At 54.3% G+C, this 17389-nt stretch overlaps 3 protein-coding genes and 1 pseudogene across 6 annotated transcripts; 2 read left to right on the top strand and 2 right to left on the bottom strand.

Moving 5' to 3' along the window:
* Window positions 1-87: 87 nt before the first annotated feature.
* Window positions 88-2423, bottom strand: B3galt4 (beta-1,3-galactosyltransferase 4). Of its 2 annotated transcripts, none has more exons than XM_050139065.1 (2): window positions 2119-2423; window positions 88-1522 (listed from the first exon to the last, which is right to left on the bottom strand). In XM_050139065.1, exon 2 carries the CDS (start codon window positions 1504-1506, stop codon window positions 388-390), a length of 1119 nt encoding a protein of 372 aa, XP_049995022.1. In that variant the 5' UTR covers window positions 1507-1522; window positions 2119-2423; the 3' UTR covers window positions 88-387. The 2 variants fall into 2 exon arrangements, with proteins under 2 accessions (XP_049995022.1, XP_049995013.1); XM_050139056.1 differs by lacking the exon at window positions 2119-2423 and adding an exon at window positions 1887-2112.
* A 140-nt stretch (window positions 2424-2563) lies between these two features.
* On the bottom strand, window positions 2564-6121 carry Rps18 (ribosomal protein S18). Of its 2 annotated transcripts, none has more exons than XM_050139211.1 (4): window positions 5987-6121; window positions 5473-5571; window positions 2772-3052; window positions 2564-2683 (listed from the first exon to the last, which is right to left on the bottom strand). In XM_050139211.1, exons 1-4 carry the CDS (start codon window positions 5987-5989, stop codon window positions 2608-2610), a joined length of 459 nt encoding a protein of 152 aa, XP_049995168.1. In that variant the 5' UTR covers window positions 5990-6121; the 3' UTR covers window positions 2564-2607. The 2 variants fall into 2 exon arrangements, with proteins under 2 accessions (XP_049995168.1, XP_049995160.1); XM_050139203.1 differs by lacking the exon at window positions 5987-6121 and adding an exon at window positions 5792-5887.
* A 127-nt stretch (window positions 6122-6248) lies between these two features.
* On the top strand, window positions 6249-17076 carry Vps52 (VPS52 subunit of GARP complex). 2 transcript variants are annotated; one of them, XM_050138892.1, is made up of 20 exons: window positions 6249-6541; window positions 7294-7378; window positions 8003-8055; window positions 8179-8254; window positions 8428-8495; window positions 8711-8886; window positions 9571-9721; window positions 10375-10475; window positions 10565-10697; window positions 10792-10849; window positions 11147-11280; window positions 11575-11730; window positions 12138-12256; window positions 12503-12626; window positions 12780-12875; window positions 12965-13072; window positions 13207-13272; window positions 13983-14094; window positions 14272-14390; window positions 14520-17076. In XM_050138892.1, the coding sequence occupies exons 1-20, from the start codon at window positions 6452-6454 to the stop codon at window positions 14664-14666; spliced, it is 2172 nt and encodes a 723-aa protein (XP_049994849.1). In that variant the 5' UTR covers window positions 6249-6451; the 3' UTR covers window positions 14667-17076. The 2 variants fall into 2 exon arrangements, with proteins under 2 accessions (XP_049994849.1, XP_049994857.1); XM_050138900.1 differs by lacking the exons at window positions 6249-6541; window positions 7294-7378; window positions 8003-8055 and having other exon boundaries at window positions 8240-8254; window positions 8424-8495.
* On the top strand, window positions 10034-10128 carry LOC126502848 (uncharacterized; annotated as a pseudogene).
* Window positions 17077-17389: the final 313 nt, after the last annotated feature.

Below are 17389 nucleotides of genomic sequence, written 5' to 3'. Positions count from 1 at the left end.
GGGTGGGTGTTAAACAAGGTTTTGGAGAAGTATCTGGATCACCCTGTAGATGTTTTCCCCGTATGGGGCTGTTCTAGACTCAGCTCATTGCCCTGCCTCTCCTACCCCACACCTACTGCCCCGAGATGGACTTCTGTGCAGCACAGCAGGTGTGCTGAGGTCCTGGTGAAGACAGGTGAAGACCTGCACTTGGGGTGGAGACGTTTTATTGGGCTCCTGTCCCAGCTGGTGACAGCAGTCTCCCTGGCACCCCTCCTGCGTTTTATCCCTCCCTGCTGTCTGGCTCTCTCAGGACAGGCCTGGTAGTGGCTTCAGAGTCTGCTGTGAGGAGATGGGTCACCGCAGGGAGGGAGCTGCAGCCTGGGCACAGGTCTCTGAGGAGCTGCCTTAGCTGTTGAGCCAGGCTATGAACCGGCACCTCAAGACGCCCAGGAATCCCTGGAGCCAGGAGCAAAAGGGCTCAGTCCTTTTCCCATCCCGTCCGCTCACCAGCTTCCAGGCTTCCTGCATTTTCCAGGGATCCACCTGGTGGGATGTTAGCAGAAATTTCCCATAACAGCACCTGTCCAGGGGGTAGTGAGTGGCGCCAGCCAACTTGACACAGTGTGTGGGGGCAAGGCCCCCTCGCCTTGCACTCACTCCCACAAAGACATCCTCTAGAGGTAGAAGGGGTGCCCGGCTGGCCACCTTCAGAATGAGCCGCACAGCAGAGGCGGACAGTACGTACCCTGTGCCCGAGGCATAAGGTGGGAAAGGACCCCAGGTTTCAGGCCACAGTTCTTCTGACACGTGGTGCCGGTTCCCTGGGGTCCGAGTGGGGCGTACCCGCCAGTGCACTCGGCCTAGATACAGAAGTGGTACCGCCTGGCCTTTGCGCTCTTCATGGGCAGCTGTGGTCTCTTCCTGTGGCTCCTTGCCCTTCTGCCACCGCTCTGAAGGACCCCCTCTCTGGATCAGCTCTGACACCAGCTCATGGACGTTGACATACACGTCGTCGTCTGTCTTGAGGATGTAGCGGGCCATAGGACAGTATTTATTCACCCAGTTCAGCCCGCTGAGGGTCTTGAGAGTGAGGTTGCGGTAGGAATCCTGGAAGGAGGCCTGCAAGATGTCCTTCTGCGCCGCCGACTCCGAGGTCAGGTCGGCGGCGAGGTGCTGTCCTGTAGGTTCTCCCAGGAGGAAGAGCGTCTGCACCCTGAACCCCCGGACCTCGCGGATGGCGCCCCAAGACCTCCGAATGGCGTTCCTCTGGTTCAGGTGCTCCGGGGCCGTACACACCAGGATGAGCAGGAAGGGAGGGGGTCCGGGGCCAGCGCAGGCCTGGGGGTTGGAAACCAAGAGGCGGGGCAAGGCGAGGGGCGGCCCGGGTGAGGCTGGGGCAGGCAGCAGGGACGCCAGAGACAGGCTCAGCAGCTCCTCCCCGAAGCCGGAGGGTCCAAAGAGGGTCCAGAGGATCACCAGCAGCAGGATCGCCAGGAGGAGGCGCCGGAAGAGGCTGACCGGCATGGTGAGCCGCGGAGACCTGTGGGCAGAACTGTTAGAGCGCCAGGAGGCGGGAAAGCGGCCCTAACCGGCCGCGGCAGCAGAAACACGAAGGCCTGTGTGCGGCGGGCCTGGCGCATTGCGAGGTGCAGCCCCAAGCCCACCGCAGCGACTCTGGGAACCACAATCTTCTCCTAGCCCACACGCCAAGCTCGGCTCCTCCATTGCGCCCCTCCCCCACTGCCTTCCCATCATGCCACTCAAGGCCGGAAGTCGACAAGCAGCGTGCATCGCGCTTGGCCCAGCCCTTCCCGTATTCGTTCTTGCGGTAAAGCGTGTAGGGAACCGGGCCACCTAGTTCCCGTATTTAGGACCTCTGGAGTTGCCAACGCCCATTAACTCACCGGAGCAGCATCCGGCCACGATGTGCCCACTCAACACTACTCTTAACTACACGTACTTTGCACTGAGATCTAAAGCCTGCTCAAGCTCTTCCTGGGGGTTGCCCAAGCCCGCGGCAACACCTCTGCCCACTTCTCAACAGCTCTGTACTCTTGCCTGCTCAAGCTCTTCCTGGGGGTTGCCCAAGCCCGCGGCAACACCTCTGCCCACTTCTCAACAGCTCTGTACTCTTGCCTGCTCAAGCTCTTCCTGGGGGTTGCCCAAGCCCGCGGCAACACCTCTGCCCACTTCTCAACAGCTCTGTACTCTTCCGTACTGACAGAGATCCAGCTTGATCCTTGCTCAAGCTCCCCCTTGGGGTTACCAACACCCGTGGCAACACCTGTTCCCGCCCAGACATGATTGTGCCAAAGGGTGGGGACTGGCAGTCTCCATGAAGACCAATGATTGTTCCTGCAACCTTATACCAAACAGAAAGCAAGAGATAGGACTGCACTGTTCTCCAGTTAGTAATCAGAGCTGGGTTATAGGCCTCAGCTCATGCACAGGAGCCTGTGTGTGAGAGATAGGTATTTTAATTCAACCACACCGAAGTTGTCACAGCAGGGACCCCCTCCAGCCAACCATTGCAGAATCCTCCCCCACCGCCACCCAGCCACACGGAAGACAGAGACCGAGGTCACAGGCATATAAACTATTTATTAACAGCAAAGGCCCAGGGACTCATTTCTTCTTGGATACACCCACAGTGCGGCCCCGGCGGCCAGTGGTCTTGGTGTGCTGGCCTCGGACACGAAGGCTGCAGGAGGAAAACAAACCACAGGTCACACACCAGCAAGGTCAGACAGCAGCCCACTCAGAGCAAGCATGTGATGCCCCCCACTCACCCCCAGAAGTGGCGCAGCCCCCTATGGGCCCGAATCTTCTTCAGCCGCTCCAGGTCCTCGCGCAGCTTGTTGTCCAGGCCGTTGGCCAGCACCTGGCTGTACTTCCCGTCCTTCACATCCTTCTGTCTGTTCAAGAACCAGTCTGGGATCTTGTACTGCCGGGGGTTCTGCATGATGGTGATCACACGCTCCACCTCGTCCTCCGTGAGCTCTCCAGCCCTCTTGGTGAGGTCAATGTCCGCTTTCCTCAACACCACATGAGCGTATCTTCGCCCCACACCCTGGGGAAAAGTTTAGGAAAGAGGTTTGGCTTACCCTCTTATTAACCTATTTACTCAGCAAGCACAGACTGCACACACACACACACACACACACACACACCTTTAATCTCTGAACTCAGGAGAACCAGGAGAGTAACCTGTCTAAATTCACCAATCCCGTAACGATAGAACCCACAGGGAATCCATTCTGTCACTTCCCAGACCACTCTTCCAGATGTCATCTATTCAGGCCACACCAGAAACTCAAATTTGACTCCGTGGTGCCCAGCCTCCGGTTTCAGGAACTTAGATTTTGCCCGGTGAAGAATGAGAGGCCCTTTTCTCAACAAGGGAACAAATTCAGGATCTTTTGTGTTGACCAAGGATTGGGATGAGGTGCACAGCCCAGGGAACACAAAAAGTGTCCAGATGACACCCCACAGGAGGCCCAGAATGGCAGTCAAGACCCACAAACTGAAGGTGACAACGAAGACCACAACACTGGCTGCAGTGTGCCTACATATCATATACATTCACCTCAATACACCCAAAGGGTGACCGCACGCCCCTCCTAAACATGACTGGATTAAGTAGATGGCCACACACAAATGCCTGTTAAAGCTGTAAGACAGTAAAGTAGAGCTCTCTGAACCCCAAAGTGGGTTTGACTCTCTGCCTCCTAAATTTTTTTTTAAATATTTTTATGGTTTATTTAACTTTATTTTTATGTGCATTGGTGTGAAGTTGTCAGATTCCCTGCAACTGGATATTCAGACAGTTGTGAGCTGCCATGTGGGTGCTGGGAATTGAACCCGGGTCCTCTGGAAGAGCAGTCAGTGCTCTTAACCACTGAGCTATATCTCCAGCCCTCTGCCTCCTAAATTTAATGGGGAAAAAAAGTGTTGTTTTAGGGGCTGGAGAGCAGCTCAGCGTAAGATTTCTGGTTGCTTTTCCAGGCCCAGCACATATGTGCTGACAGCCACGCAGGCAGAGCAAGTGCACACGCTCCGCAGTCTCCACACTGTGTTTGTTCTTGTGAGACCCTGTTCTGCATTCAAGGCTGCAGGTACTGAAGGTGCATGTGTGATGCCAGCTTGGTGGCGCAGGCCAGGCCGCAGCTAGGGTGAGACTATTTCACAACATGGGGCGCCAGCCCAGGCTTTCTGAGTTTTGTAAACACTTAAGAATTGACTCTTGCTATTTACAGCAGTTCGGAAGGACGGGATTTCTGACAGTACTATAGAAGACCCTACAAGCAAGGGCAGGCAGTACTTCCCACATCTGCCCAACCCCTTCCTACAAGCTTCCAGATGGTCAAACACCAGTTTACCACCTTAAGAAGCAAAACACAGCCTTAAAGAATTCATAAAGCCAGCTGGGCGGTGGTGGCACACGCCTTTAATACCAGCACTCAGAAGGCAGAGGCAGGTCCGTGGATCTCTCGAGTTCGAGGCCAGCTTCGTCTACAAGAGCCAGTTCCAGGGCAGCCAGGGCTGTTACAGAGAAACCCTGTCTCAAACAAAACAAAACAAAACAAAACAAAACCAATTCCTAAAACCGCTGGGTGGCGGCGGTTCAGGCCTTAACCCCAGCACTTGGGAAGTAGAGGGCAGGTAGGTGGATCTCTGTGAGCTCAAGGCCAGCCTATTATACAGAACAAGTTAAACCCTGTCACAGGGGGGAAAAAAAAACAATTCAGAAAACAAGTCACGGCAGACTCCTATCTCTCACCCTTTCTTGGTTAATTTAAGTACATCTTAACCATACCTCTGATCTGGAAGACCACCCCCCATAATCCCTTTCCTCAAATTCCGAATCCTTCTCCCCTATCTTCAACAAGCTTTACTTCTTAGGAACCCTCACTACACAGGATCTCCAGACACCGTGCCATGATCTCTTCTACGATCAGCAAGATGCTCAAGTTTGAAAAGGTAGGTCCCACAGCACAAGCATCACCCCAGGCCTTTCAACAACCCCCAGACTTCCTCACACCCCTCAGGACCACCATCCTCTAACGGCTCACAAGAAGCCAACACACAGGAAACCTGGGATGGCAGACAGGCTAGCCCTGCCCTCAAGGGGTACAGACTGACTGGCAAGATGTTTATAGTTACAAAACCACTAACTCTGGTAAAAATGAATAATGTCCATACCTAGAAGGCTCTCAGCTCCGCAAAGAGAATTATGCAAGCTTCCACTCACCCTCTGCGTTGACTATTCCAACTACAACAAAAGCTACCTTTTACTCCTGGCATTGTGTTGTAGGCCGCCCCCCAATAACACTCCAGATCCACGGATGTGAATTCACAGAAATCCGACCCAAGCTTCACCGCTACAGTGTGCCACAGAGAACACTTCAGGGCGGCTCTCACAACGCTGGCCAGGACCACACTCACGCCCCATGTCTCCTCTCTTCTGCATCCCCTGCCTGCTGCTTTTACCTTAATGGCAGTGATGGCAAAGGCTATTTTCCGCCGCCCATCGATGTTGGTGTTGAGTACTCGCAGGATGTGCTGGAACTTCTCCGGGATCACGAGAGACTGCAAGGACACGAGGGACAAACAGACATTGGTGGCTACCAAGCCGAAAAGGCGGCTGAGGCGGGGGTCCACCGGCGAGCACGGAGCCCTACTCTGCCAGCTCCTCCACAGCTCAGCGCTCACCGCAGACGCTCAGGTGCGGGAAGATGCAACCCCGGACACGACGGGGGACGCTGGCCGCGGCCAAATGCGCTCCGGGCACGGGAGGCGGAGGACCCACCCGGCCAGGCTCCTGCAACTTTGGTGCGTGCAGGGCATGCCCCTTCCTCCCCGGAACTCCACGTCCTCGGTCGCGCGCCATCATCTCGGGGGAGATGCAGGCAGGCAGCCCAGGGCCTCCTCAGACCCCCGACGGGAAAACGCTCCCTGCCCCGGCTCAGATGTCGCCCGATGCCGGCGCGGAGTCCGCTCTTACCATGGCGGTGGCACAATCGGCGGCGTGTAGGCCTCCCGTGGAAGAGGGAGCGGAAATGACGCATCGTCCTTATATACCGTCCCGGAGGAAGAGGCGGGGCTATCTAGCAGGCGCGCTTCAGGAAACGGCTTCTCTCCCCGCGAGGAGTCGAATTTTGAGAGTTTGGATTGGGGATCATAACTTCCGGTCCGGTCGTCTTTACCGTCGTAAGGGTCCTGTTCCGGGCGTGCGCGCAGCGAAGGTTCCGGGGCAGGATTGTGTTCGTTTGAGGCGATCGCCTTCCTTCGCTTTCGCACTTGGCCGAAGTGATCTGAGTCTCACAGGGGAGACTGGAGTTAATCACGTTAGCTCAAATATCACGGAACTTTTTTTTTTGCGCCAGACAAGACGTTCTGGGACTTGTGGTTTTTGCTTCTGAAAACGGACTCCGAGCCTGACAGCCGACGGAAGTGAGGCTGCGGGGGAATGGCCGCGGCGGCGACCATGGCGGCGGCTGCCCGCGAGCTGGTGTTGCGGGCCGGGGCCTCAGATATGGAGGAGGAGGAGGGCCCGCTGGTGAGATCACGGGGCAGTGTGTCCTCGGGAGTGTCCTCAGGAAGGTGGAGGCTGAGCTCAGACAACGGTCTCCTCCTGCTCCCGGTGATGGTGACCGAGCCTTCATAGGGACCAGAGTGGCAGGAACTCAAGTCCCACGGACAAGTGTCAGCTTCCTATTCACGCTAGAAAAAAAAAAAAAAATTCTTAGTAGAAAAGAGGAAGTAGTGTAAAAGATTCAGAACGTGGGCTCTGGAGCCTGATGCCTTGCTCCCACTTCCAGCCCCACCACTTGTAAGCTGTGTTTTCCGAGGCCTCGCTTCCCACACCTGTACAGGAGAGGCGTTATTCGGACCTACCTTATAGGTCGTCGTTAGGATTTAGCCGAATGAGTATGAGTGAGGGTGCACCCGACACACAGGTACACAGCATGTAAGCTCACAATTTTAGCATCTGGATCTCGTAGGGTGCGATGGTACAACACCCGAGGTAACAAGACAGCCGTCCTAAATTCAAAGGCAAGTCCGGCTAATCCTAGTTTTTCTCATTTGAACACCTCCAGCGAATTGCCTGTTTTGTTTTTTTTTTTTTTCTGACATATTTTCTACTCATTAGCCCTGAAAAGTAGATCTGAGTGCGTGAGAATCTTTGGCCCACTAACTGTGACTCCCCAGAGAAAGCGCCCCCACCTCACTTTCAGGATTAGGAGTATCCCGCTGTATTTTGTTTCCCGCCTTTCTGTATCCCACATTCACTAATCTGCCCCTCTTCAGGGGGGTGCTTCCGGACTCCAAGAGCCCCTGCAGCTTGGGGAGCTGGATATCACCTCTGATGAATTCATCCTGGATGAAGTGGATGGTGAGTGGTGGCGTGGGTGGGGGCAGCGTAGCCAGCCCCTTTATCCTTTAGGAATATGTTATGCGGCCGACAGATGACCCCCCCATACTAACCCCTGCATGTTTTTTTTAAATGCAGTATAAAGTTTAATCGATGAATTGAGGTTTAACTTCCAATTTAGGTTCAGTAAGAAATGAACAGCTATTTTATTATGATAAAATTGCTGAGTCCCCATTTTTGCTCTTCCGGACTCTTATTAGTGAAAACAAGGTTTGTTTGAGCATAGACATGTGCAGACAGCCAATCTGATCACGAAGACAGCTAGTGAGTGATTGACAGGCTGGTACCACACACACCCGTAGATGCATCCAGCAAAGACAATGCAAGTCCAAGGCGGGTGAGGGGGCCTTCAACTTCTCAGAATGCCGCACCCTTAAAAGCTTCTAAATCACGCTTTGGGATTGCCATTTAATATTTTTGGTCCGTGGTTGGCTAGACTGAGGAACTGAAGCAGCAGAGCCAAAGCTGCTGTCCTTATCACTGGAGACACTGGGTCGGAAGGAAAGGGCAGGCTGGTGTGCAGGTGCCCAGGGCGGGCAGAGGGAGGCGTGGCGCTGGACCCTGATGGAAAATGTCTGTTTCCAGTTCACATCCAAGCAAATCTGGAGGATGAGTTAGTGAAGGAAGCTCTCAAGACGGTGAGGCTCTCCACTATGCCAGTCTGCCCCACCCCCCCTCCTCAGTCCCCTCCAGCCCGGCACTGAGTCTGTTCTGGTGTCCTTTCACCGGGGCTTCTTCCTGACTTCTTGTCATTTCCCCAGGGTGTGGATCTGCGACACTATTCGAAGCAGGTGGAGCTGGAGCTGCAGCAGATTGAGCAAAAGTCCATCCGGGACTGTATCCCCCAGCAGAGGGAAAAGATGGGGTCTGGGGTGGTGTGATGCAGGTAGCCCTGACAGGGATGGTATCTCTCTCTAAGGTTTCTGTCACTTTGGGGAGACTTTCGGGGGAGTACTGCTGGTCCTCAGAACTCTGTGTTCAGTGAGAAGCCCTTGACTTTTGGGGGTCAGATATCCAAGAGAGTGAAAACATCGCGTCTCTGCACAATCAGATCACAGCCTGCGACGCTGTCCTGGAGGTTGGTGGCCCTTGTCTGTGGCCCCTGACAGCCTTGACAGTGTCATGCCCTCTGCTCCTGTTTTTTTGTTTTGTTTTGTTTTTTGTTTTGTTTTGGCAGTACTTTTTGTTCCCTGGGCAAATGAATATGTGCCGCCCTCCTGGGCTGTTGGATCCTGGGGTGTTCACTCAGACACTTGGGTGACATGCCCACAGTGTTTCCTGCCCTCCCCGTAGCGCATGGAGCAGATGCTGGGAGCTTTCCAGAGCGACCTCAGCTCCATCAGCTCCGAGATCCGGACCCTGCAGGAGCAGTCAGGAGCCATGAACATCCGACTTCGTAACCGACAAGCAGTGCGGGGGAAACTTGGGGAACTTGTAGATGGGCTAGTGGTGCCCTCTGCTCTGGTCACGTGAGTCGCTGGTTTGAAGGGTCCCTGTCCAGAGCAGGTGGTCGGGCTGAGGTTGTCAGGTACCATCTAGAGACCAGGAGTGCTGGCTCATGCCCGTAATCTCACGTTTGGGAAGGTCCAGGCAGGAGGTTTGCTGCAAGTGATCACCCTTGGCTACAGAGTGGGTCCAGGCAGTAGGATGCTACAGGTCACCAGCCTGGGCTACAGAGTGGGATCTTGTTTTTAAAAAGTTGTGGAAGCCGGGCGGTGGTGGCACACGCCTTTAATCCCCCAGCACTCGGGAGGCAGAGGCAGGCAGATCTCTGTGAGTTCGAGGCCAGCCTGGTCTGCAAGAGCTAGTTCCAGGACAGGAACTGAAAAAAAAAAAGCTACAGAGAAACCCTGTCTCGAAAACTCCAAAAAAAAAAAAAAAAAAAAGTTGTAGAAATTAATGGCTGGGTTAATAACTCCAAACCCTGCTTTAGCCACCATAGGATAGCACGTGGGTTAGGCGTGATCCAAGATCAGGTGTGTAGTGAGGAGCCTGTGGGGAGGCGGGCTCAGGAGTTGAGACCTCTGTATGTATAATGAAGGTATGAGACGGGACGGAGGCAAAAATGACTGCAAGCTGTGAGGGTGTGGGTCGGTCTGTTTCAGCACTGTTGACTGTCCCTTCTCTTGACCCCCGTCCTCCCTGCTCCTCAGAGCAATTCTGGAAGCTCCAGTGACAGAGCCCAGGTTCCTGGAGCAGCTGCAGGAGCTGGACGCCAAGGCAGCTGCAGTCAGAGAGCAGGAGGCAAGAGGCACAGCTGCCTGCGCAGACGTCAGGGGCGTGCTAGACCGGCTGCGGGTCAAGGTAGGGTGTGGACACTAGAGTCACCTCCCAAGAACCCACGCAGCTTCCCTCAGTGCGGTGCTCACTGGCCCTCTGGTCTCCCCGAAAATCTGGAGAAGCTGGAGATGTGGCTCAGTTGGTAGCGCACTTGCTTAGTGTGCACGAAGCCCTGGGTTCCACCCCAGCTCTGCAGACATTGACCTGCTGGCACTTGCCTGCTGTCCTTGCACTCAGGAGCTGACAGAGGAAAGATCAGAAGTTTCAGGGTCATTCACTGCTACACAGGGAGTTTGGGGCCAGCCTGAAATACATGAGACCCCGTCTCAAAAGCTAACAATGTAGAAACTAAAATTAGAACAATACAGAGAAGATTAGCATAGCCTCCGTGTAGGAGAACACATGAAATTTATAAAGCATTCCATATTTAAAAAAAAAAACAGTCTGAAAAATAAGGCCAGGCATGGTGGTAAGTGATTTTAGCCCTAGCAGTTGGGAGACAGAGGCAGGTGAGTTCTAGGCCAGCCTGGTCTACGTAGACCTTGACTCAACAAACAAAATATAAACAAAAACACAACCAGAGTATCCTAGTATCCTCTGCCTTCCCTTTACCCTCACATCTGTCACCTCCTTGCTTCCTTCTACAGCTTCATGGCCTCTTTGTCCCCCACATCTAGGCGGTGACAAAGATCCGCGAGTTCATCCTCCAGAAGATCTATTCCTTCCGCAAGCCGATGACCAACTATCAGATCCCCCAGACAGCCCTGCTGAAGTACAGGTCGCCACCCTGGGACAGACACAGGGACCGTGAGCTTTTCAGCAGCCCACCGTGAATGTCCAGGGTCTGACGCGCCCTGGCCCTTCCAGGTTCTTCTACCAGTTCCTGTTGGGCAACGAGCGAGCAACAGCCAAGGAGATCAGGGATGAGTATGTGGAGACACTGAGCAAGATCTACCTGTCTTACTTCCGCTCCTACCTGGGGCGGCTCATGAAAGTGCAGGTGAGCTGGGCAGGCAGAGGTGGCTTGGAGGAGGGTGGAGCTCCACACCTGCTGGTGCTGGGGCCATGGTTGAGCTCTCTGTCGTTTTCTCTAGTACGAGGAGGTTGCTGAGAAGGATGATCTAATGGGTGTGGAAGACACAGCAAAGAAAGATATCCTGGATCGGGGGCTCCTGTCACACTCCCACCATGTCAGGCTCACTGTGGGGCTGCCTGGCTCCAGCCCCCAGGTTCTGCTTCTTACCCTCTCTGTGGGGCTTCCCCTCCCAGAGGCGCATATCATCCTAAAGTTCTTCATGCTGACCCCGAGGGTCTGTAGACTCCCTGATGCCCATTAAGGTGTCGGGTGAAGTGAGGTCCTGGTTCTGGAAGGGGGTGTCCAGGTCATTTTTAACTTCCCAGGAATCTCCGGTCAGTCTCAGTGATTTCCCTGACTCTGATGTTATTCACGATTCTTCTCGAAGCCGTCCCTCCGAAGCAGGAACACCATCTTCACCCTGGGCACCCGGGGTTCTGTCATCTCCCCCACTGAACTTGAGGCCCCCATCCTGGTGCCCCATACTGCTCAGCGTGGAGAGCAGAGGGTATGATGAGGCTCCCCTTCCATGATTGGGATCAATCCCCTAAGGTGTCAGAGTGGACTTTGGGGCCCTGGCCTGCTGTAATTGGGGGACACAGGAGACTGGCCATGGCGGTATCAGTCGTGAGGCAGCAGCTGTGGGGAGGCTTTCCTAGTGTCCTGTGCCCTCATCAGCGCCTGTTCAGGGCGTTCCTCCCTGCATGGAGGTCAGGTGTGTGAGAGAATCTTTCCTGAGATATGCTGAGGCCCCATATCTGTGGGGTCAGTGTTGGATCCCACCCTTCTCTCTGTCCCTCAGTATCTATTCGAAGCTCTCTTCCGCAGCCAGCACTACGCCCTCCTCGACAATTCTTGCTGTGAATATCTTTTCATCTGTGAATTTTTTGTTGTATCTGGCCCAGCTGCACATGACCTATTCCACGCTGTCATGGGCCGCACACTCGCCATGACCCTGGTAAGCCCCTGGATTCTGTGTTTTACCCTCCGTTCTCAGGGCTCCTCCACATCCAGTGGGGTCACAAGTGGCAGGATTGAAAGCAGGAGTGTCCCGTTCTAAAAAGTCTAAGCGTTTATCTCACAACATGACCCCCTTGGAAGCCCTCAGAACTCGGGAACCTGCTACTTCCTCTGTGTTTTTCCTCAGTAAAGAGGGACTTTAAATCCTCAGCCCTGGCTTCTGCTGTGAGGAACTTTTATAGTTGAGGCCAGTGAGCAAGTCAGGGGCCCCGGAGGAGCCTATGGACAGGAAAGGAGGTGTCTCCCCAGCCAGCGCCTTGTCCCCCTAGAAATATACCACCATTTGCTCATAGCCACCTGAACAACAAGCTGACATCAGATCGTCTGCCTGTTGCTGCACCACAGAAACACCTGGAGTCCTACCTGGCCGACTGCTACGACGCCATTGCTGTTTTTCTCTGCATACACATTGTTCTCCGATTCCGCAACATTGCAGCCAAGAGGGACGTGCCTGCTCTGGACAGGTCGCTGCGCTCGGGTCCTGGTTCCTAAGACGTCAGGGCTTTATCTTACACAGACAGCTCCATCCTGACCCTGGCTGTCCCTCACCTGATGTCCTTCACCTTATTCCCGTGTGTGTTTAGAGAAAGCATTGGTGTCACACACACGCACCCCTGCACCCTCAGTCACCATTCCCCTGAAGGGTGCTGTGCACCCACGGCCTGCCAGCCCCCTAGCCAGCTGACCTTTGGTTCTGATTAAGCCTGCAGGTACTGGGAGCAGGTGCTTGCCTTGCTGTGGCCTCGGTTTGAGCTGATCCTGGAGATGAATGTCCAGAGCGTCCGCAGCACTGACCCCCAGCGCCTTGGGGGGCTGGACACTCGGCCCCACTATGTGAGGGAGGGTGAGGGTAACAAGGGAGTCTTGTGGTCACACTTAGTGGTTTGGCCAATACAGGACAGGGGACTGGGAGCAGGAGCTGCAGAGGCAGCTGGGAGGTTGTGTCTGCCAGGCAGGCTCATGGGAGTCTTCCCTCCCTGGTCCTAGATCACACGCCGCTATGCTGAGTTCTCCTCCGCGCTGGTCAGCATCAACCAGACCATCCCCAATGAACGCACCCTGCAGCTGCTGGGACAGCTACAGGTGGGGCTGGCACACAGACTTCCCAGCATGGGGAGGGAGGGCCCTGAGGTCTGGCTTTCTCACTTGCTGCTTCTGTTGAGCTGTTGCAGGTGGAGGTGGAGAATTTTGTCCTCCGAGTGGCTGCGGAGTTCTCCTCCAGGAAGGAGCAGCTTGTGTTTCTGATCAACAACTACGACATGATGCTGGGTGTGCTGATGGTAAGGCCGCTCCTCCCCGGGGTCCCCACGGCTTGTCAGCTCCACCAGCTCAGCGCTGTGTCTGCAGTGTGGGGTGGCGGGAGGTGCTGGCGTGAAGGGTGTCCCCAAGTTCCTCACTCAGGGTGTCTCCTTAGGAGCGGGCTGCTGACGACAGCAAAGAGGTGGAGAGTTTCCAGCAGCTGCTCAATGCTCGGACACAGGTGGGGCCTGGGAGTGGCAGGGAGACCTGGATGCTACTNTTCACACTTCCCTCAGGTGATGCTTCTTAACCCTCACAGTATAAACTGAGTGAAGGTGGCTGCGGCCCCACCTATTGTCCCCATTTGGCAGGCCAGGACACCACAGAAAGATCCGGTGGCTTGTGCAGGTGAAGGTCCTGTCCATGGCTGCCTCTGCCTTCATCCTTCCTACCTCCATCCTCCACAAAGGTCCAACTGCTCTTGTGTATGTGTGTGTGTGTGTGTATGTATGTGTGTGTGTGTGCACATGCCAAAACAAACAGTTCTGCTTTATAGGGGATTATTAGTGTGTGTGTGTGTGTGTGTGTGTGTGTGTGAGAGAGAGAGAGAGAGAGAGAGAGAGAGAGACAGACAGACAGACAGACAGACAGACAGACATAGTCACATGTCATGAAACACACGTATGTCAGAAGACAACTCCAGGACCGGGCTCCTTTCTTGCTCTTCCACTTTGTGTTCTGGGGTCCAGTGGCAGCACTGCTCCCCCTGAGCCAGCTCATTGGCTCTTGGTTTTCCTTGGGGACTTCCTCTGCCCCTTGTGAGATCACCACCTGGAAGGTTCACAGAGGCTGGCTGTTCTGTAGAGTGTCACCTCCTCGTCATCCCAGTCCAAGATGGGGTCCTTTGTTCCCGGACTCCTGACTCTGGTTCTGGCTTGCACATCTCTCTAGGAGTTCATTGAGGAGTTGCTGTCTCCTCCCTTTGGGGGTCTGGTGGCGTTTGTGAAGGAGGCTGAGGCTTTGATTGAGCGTGGACAGGCTGAGCGCCTTCGAGGGGAAGAAGGTATGAGGCTGTTGTCATGGGACCAGGGAGGAGAGTTAAACAGGACAGTGAGAGGGGGGCAGGGCACAGGGGGTGGCATAGCGGGGAGCACGGCTGTGCCCTGGGCAGGCCTTGCCGGGGTAGACGGTCCCCAGGCCTGGCTGCTCTGACACTCCCTTTCCCCTTTCCCTGTGTCAGCCCGAGTCACTCAGCTGATCCGTGGCTTTGGTGGCTCCTGGAAGGCGTCGGTGGAGTCTCTGAGTCAGGATGTCATGCGGAGTTTCACCAACTTTAGAAATGGAACCAGCATCATCCAGGTGCCCGCCACTCCCAGCCCCTTCCCGTGTCCCATGCCTGATGATTTCCTTGCTGTTTTCTCTGGGAAGTCACCGACCAGCTGTGTCTGAGATTCCCGTGAAGCTCTGACCCCTGTCGTCTCTGTGCAGGGGGCGCTGACCCAGCTGATCCAGCTCTACCATCGCTTCCACCGGGTGCTGGCGCAGCCGCAGCTCCGGGCGCTGCCAGCCAGGGCCGAGCTCATCAATATTCATCACCTCATGGTGGAGCTCAAGAAACACAAGCCCAACTTCTGACTCGGTCCCCGGGCTGCCGGCTCCCATGGACTCTGCACCGCACACAGTGTCACCTGGGTCCCCTTTCCCCCTCCTGTTGTCTCTGAGGCTTCCACACTCCTCCCCCAGCCTCCATTGAGTACTCTGCCTCAAGAGAGTGTGCCCAAGCCACTTCTTCCTGGACTTCCTGGACCTTTACCATTTCCCATCCCTGTCACCTCCGCCCCTGATGGGTCGCACCTGTGAAAGCTTCCACTGCTTCTGCGATTGCGGCTCAGCTCTTAGGACAGAGCTGTGGAGGCTGCCTCTGCTCCCCTGTAACTTGGTGGACCCGTGGTCTCCTCTTGAACACTAACCCATCACCTCCTGGCTGGGGCTCAGTCTTTCTGTCTGTTGTCTGTCTGTCTATAGGCGGTAATAAGTACTAATGTGCCGACAGCTTCCTCTCCTTCGTCCTGGGCCTTCGAGCTCTCCAGCATTTCCTCACTGTAGGCCTATCCGGGTCCCAGGCTGGTGGGCATCCAGGAAGAAGGAAGGATGGTGACCTATGACCTGTCCCTGCTTCTGACCCCAGGGGCCGTGGGTTGCTTAGGAGCAGACTGCTTTGTAGCCCTCCAGGATGGTGGCACATGCCACAAGGCCTGGGAACATGGACAGCTGTGGGCACTGTCCTGAGGGCTAGCATGGGAAAAGTTTATGACCACCTGCTCCACCCCTCCCCCCAGGTGTCAGTCTTGGGGATCCCTGTGTTCTGGTCTCACCTTCTAGCCCTGGCTGTCCTGGACTTCCTATGTAGATCAGGAACTCAGAGATCCTCCCACCTCTGCCTCCTGAGGGCTGAGATTAAAGGTGCTCCCAAAGAATCCGTTATCTTTGGATGGACACCTTGCTCAGCCTAGATATAGTGGGGAAGGCTGGGTCTTGTGTCAAAGCAGTGTGCTATGCTTTGGGAAGCCTTACTCTCTCTGAGGAGTGGATGGGGGGCCTGGGGTGGGGGAGAAGGGGAGGGAACAGGAGGAGAGGAAACTGGGGTTGGTATATAAAATGAGAAAGGATTGTTTTTAAAAAAATAAATTAGTTAATTTAAAAAAAAAAAAAGGTGTTCCAAAAGAAACCGGGAACCCTTTCTTTGGGTTACATCTAAGCTAGTGGGGTTGAGGTGTGGTTCAGGTATGACGTGCTCAACATGCAGGCTTGAATCCCTGGCAACATCAACAACGAAAGAGAAAGAAAGTAACACTATGATGTGAGGGGCTTGAAAAGTTTCTGCACCTCATAAACCACTCCGCCCGGCACAATAATCCGAGTCAGACCAAATCAAACCAAACTAGAAACAGCCCAGGTTATTGGACACCAGTGCTTCCGGATGGCGCTCCAGTCCCCCAGAGAGGAGACAGGGAAGAAAGACCAGAAAATTATGTTTCTTTGTGTGTGTGTGTCGGGGGGGGGGGAGTTTAAATTCCCTTTGAGAGTGGCCTTGAGTATCCGGGTAGGAGTCATCTTTTGAGGGGCTTTCTTGTGGGCAGAGTCTGGACCGAGGCAACTCCCAGGGAGGGGTCTTGGGATGGAACTTCCACCCCAACATTCCAGACTCTGGATATATGGATGCCAGGGGCTGGGGTGTGGCTTCCATCCAGACAGGGCTATGCAGGAGACAGCCGGTTCTTCAGTGTGGCCCCAACAGCCTTTGAGGTTCGTGAACCATGTCAGCAGTTGGGTGACTCTGAAGCCTGCAGTCTGATGGGACATTCAAAGTTGCTCTGTCGGTCCTGGGACCTCCGGAAGCCGCGATGCCGCTAGCCGCCGCCAAGGGGCAGCAGGACCCAGGAGTAGGAACTGGTCTGGGTCCTGGCTCACCAAACTGCTGTGGGTTTTGAATGCTGGGTAAGGCAGGGAGTCATGACCTATGCCCGCTTCATCCTGAAGCAGCAAAGCATTTTTCCTTTAGCCCCAAATCCTGTTTTGTGATTTGCAAGGCTTCGTGGTTCTGACAGGCCAGAAAAGGGTGCTGGATCCCCAGGACTGGAGTTATGGTTGGTTATAAGCCTCCCCATAGGTCTCCTATAAGGGAGCTCTTAACTGTGGATCCAGAAGGTCATCTGGGTGGTGATTTCTCTGCCTCTCTGAGCTAGCAGGCTTTTATTCCAGCATCTGGCTTATGAGTCTTTATTGGTAAAATTGAACAATTGAAATTTTATTAAAAATGTTTGGCACTCCAACCTGTGGTGTGAGCACATAGAAAGAGAAATCATGCCAGCTGCAGACAAACTGAGAAGCCATCAGGTTTGCTAAGACACCTGGGAAATCCTCAAGGAGAGAGCTAAGTAATATTAAAAGGAAAAATCTTTATAAGGCTTGTATCTAATCCACTTTTTATATTTGGCACAGTTATCAAAACTTCATATTTAGCACTAAAAATCTACTATGGGTATTTTTTGTCTTTTTTCTTTTTTTTATTTTTATTTTATTTATTTATTTATTAAAGATTTCTGTCTCTTCCCCACCTCCCCTTTCCCTCCCCCTCTCCCAATCAAGTCCCCCTCCCTCATCAGCCCAAAGAGCAATCAGGGTTCTCTGCCCTGTGGGAAGTCCAAGGACCACCCTCCTCCATCCAGGTCTAGTAAGGTGAGCATCCAAACTGCCTAGGCTCCCACAAAGCCAATACGTGCAGTAGGATCAAAAACCCATTGCCATTGTTCTTGAGGTCTCAGTAGTCCTCATTGTCCGCTATGTTCAGTGAGACC

Source organism: Alexandromys fortis, unplaced genomic scaffold (genome assembly GCF_014885135.2).
Source record: "Alexandromys fortis isolate MF-2015 unplaced genomic scaffold, M_Fortis_MF-2015_v1.1 scaffold_9, whole genome shotgun sequence".
NCBI lineage: Eukaryota > Metazoa > Chordata > Mammalia > Rodentia > Cricetidae > Alexandromys > Alexandromys fortis.
The sequence above is the reverse complement of the archived record's forward strand: the minus strand, read 5'-3'. Positions and strand labels throughout refer to the sequence as shown.

Bases quoted from the DNA above. Each gene is read 5' to 3' on its own strand.
- Vps52 (XM_050138892.1), top strand. From the start codon at position 6,452: ATGGCCGCGGCGGCGACCATGGCGGCGGCTGCCCGCGAGCTGGTGTTG. The intron at 7,379-8,002 runs GTGAGTGGTGGC...GTCTGTTTCCAG, and splicing joins CATCCTGGATGAAGTGGATG to TTCACATCCAAGCAAATCTG. The intron at 10,698-10,791 runs GTGAGCTGGGCA...CGTTTTCTCTAG, and splicing joins GGCGGCTCATGAAAGTGCAG to TACGAGGAGGTTGCTGAGAA.
- Rps18 (XM_050139203.1), bottom strand. From the start codon at position 5,875: ATGATGGCGCGCGACCGAGGACGTGGAGTTCCGGGGAGGAAGGGGCAT. The intron at 5,572-5,791 runs GTGGGTCCTCCG...GTGTCCTTGCAG, and splicing joins AGTTGCAGGAGCCTGGCCGG to TCTCTCGTGATCCCGGAGAA. The intron at 3,053-5,472 runs GTAAAAGCAGCA...ACTTTTCCCCAG, and splicing joins TTGCCATCACTGCCATTAAG to GGTGTGGGGCGAAGATACGC.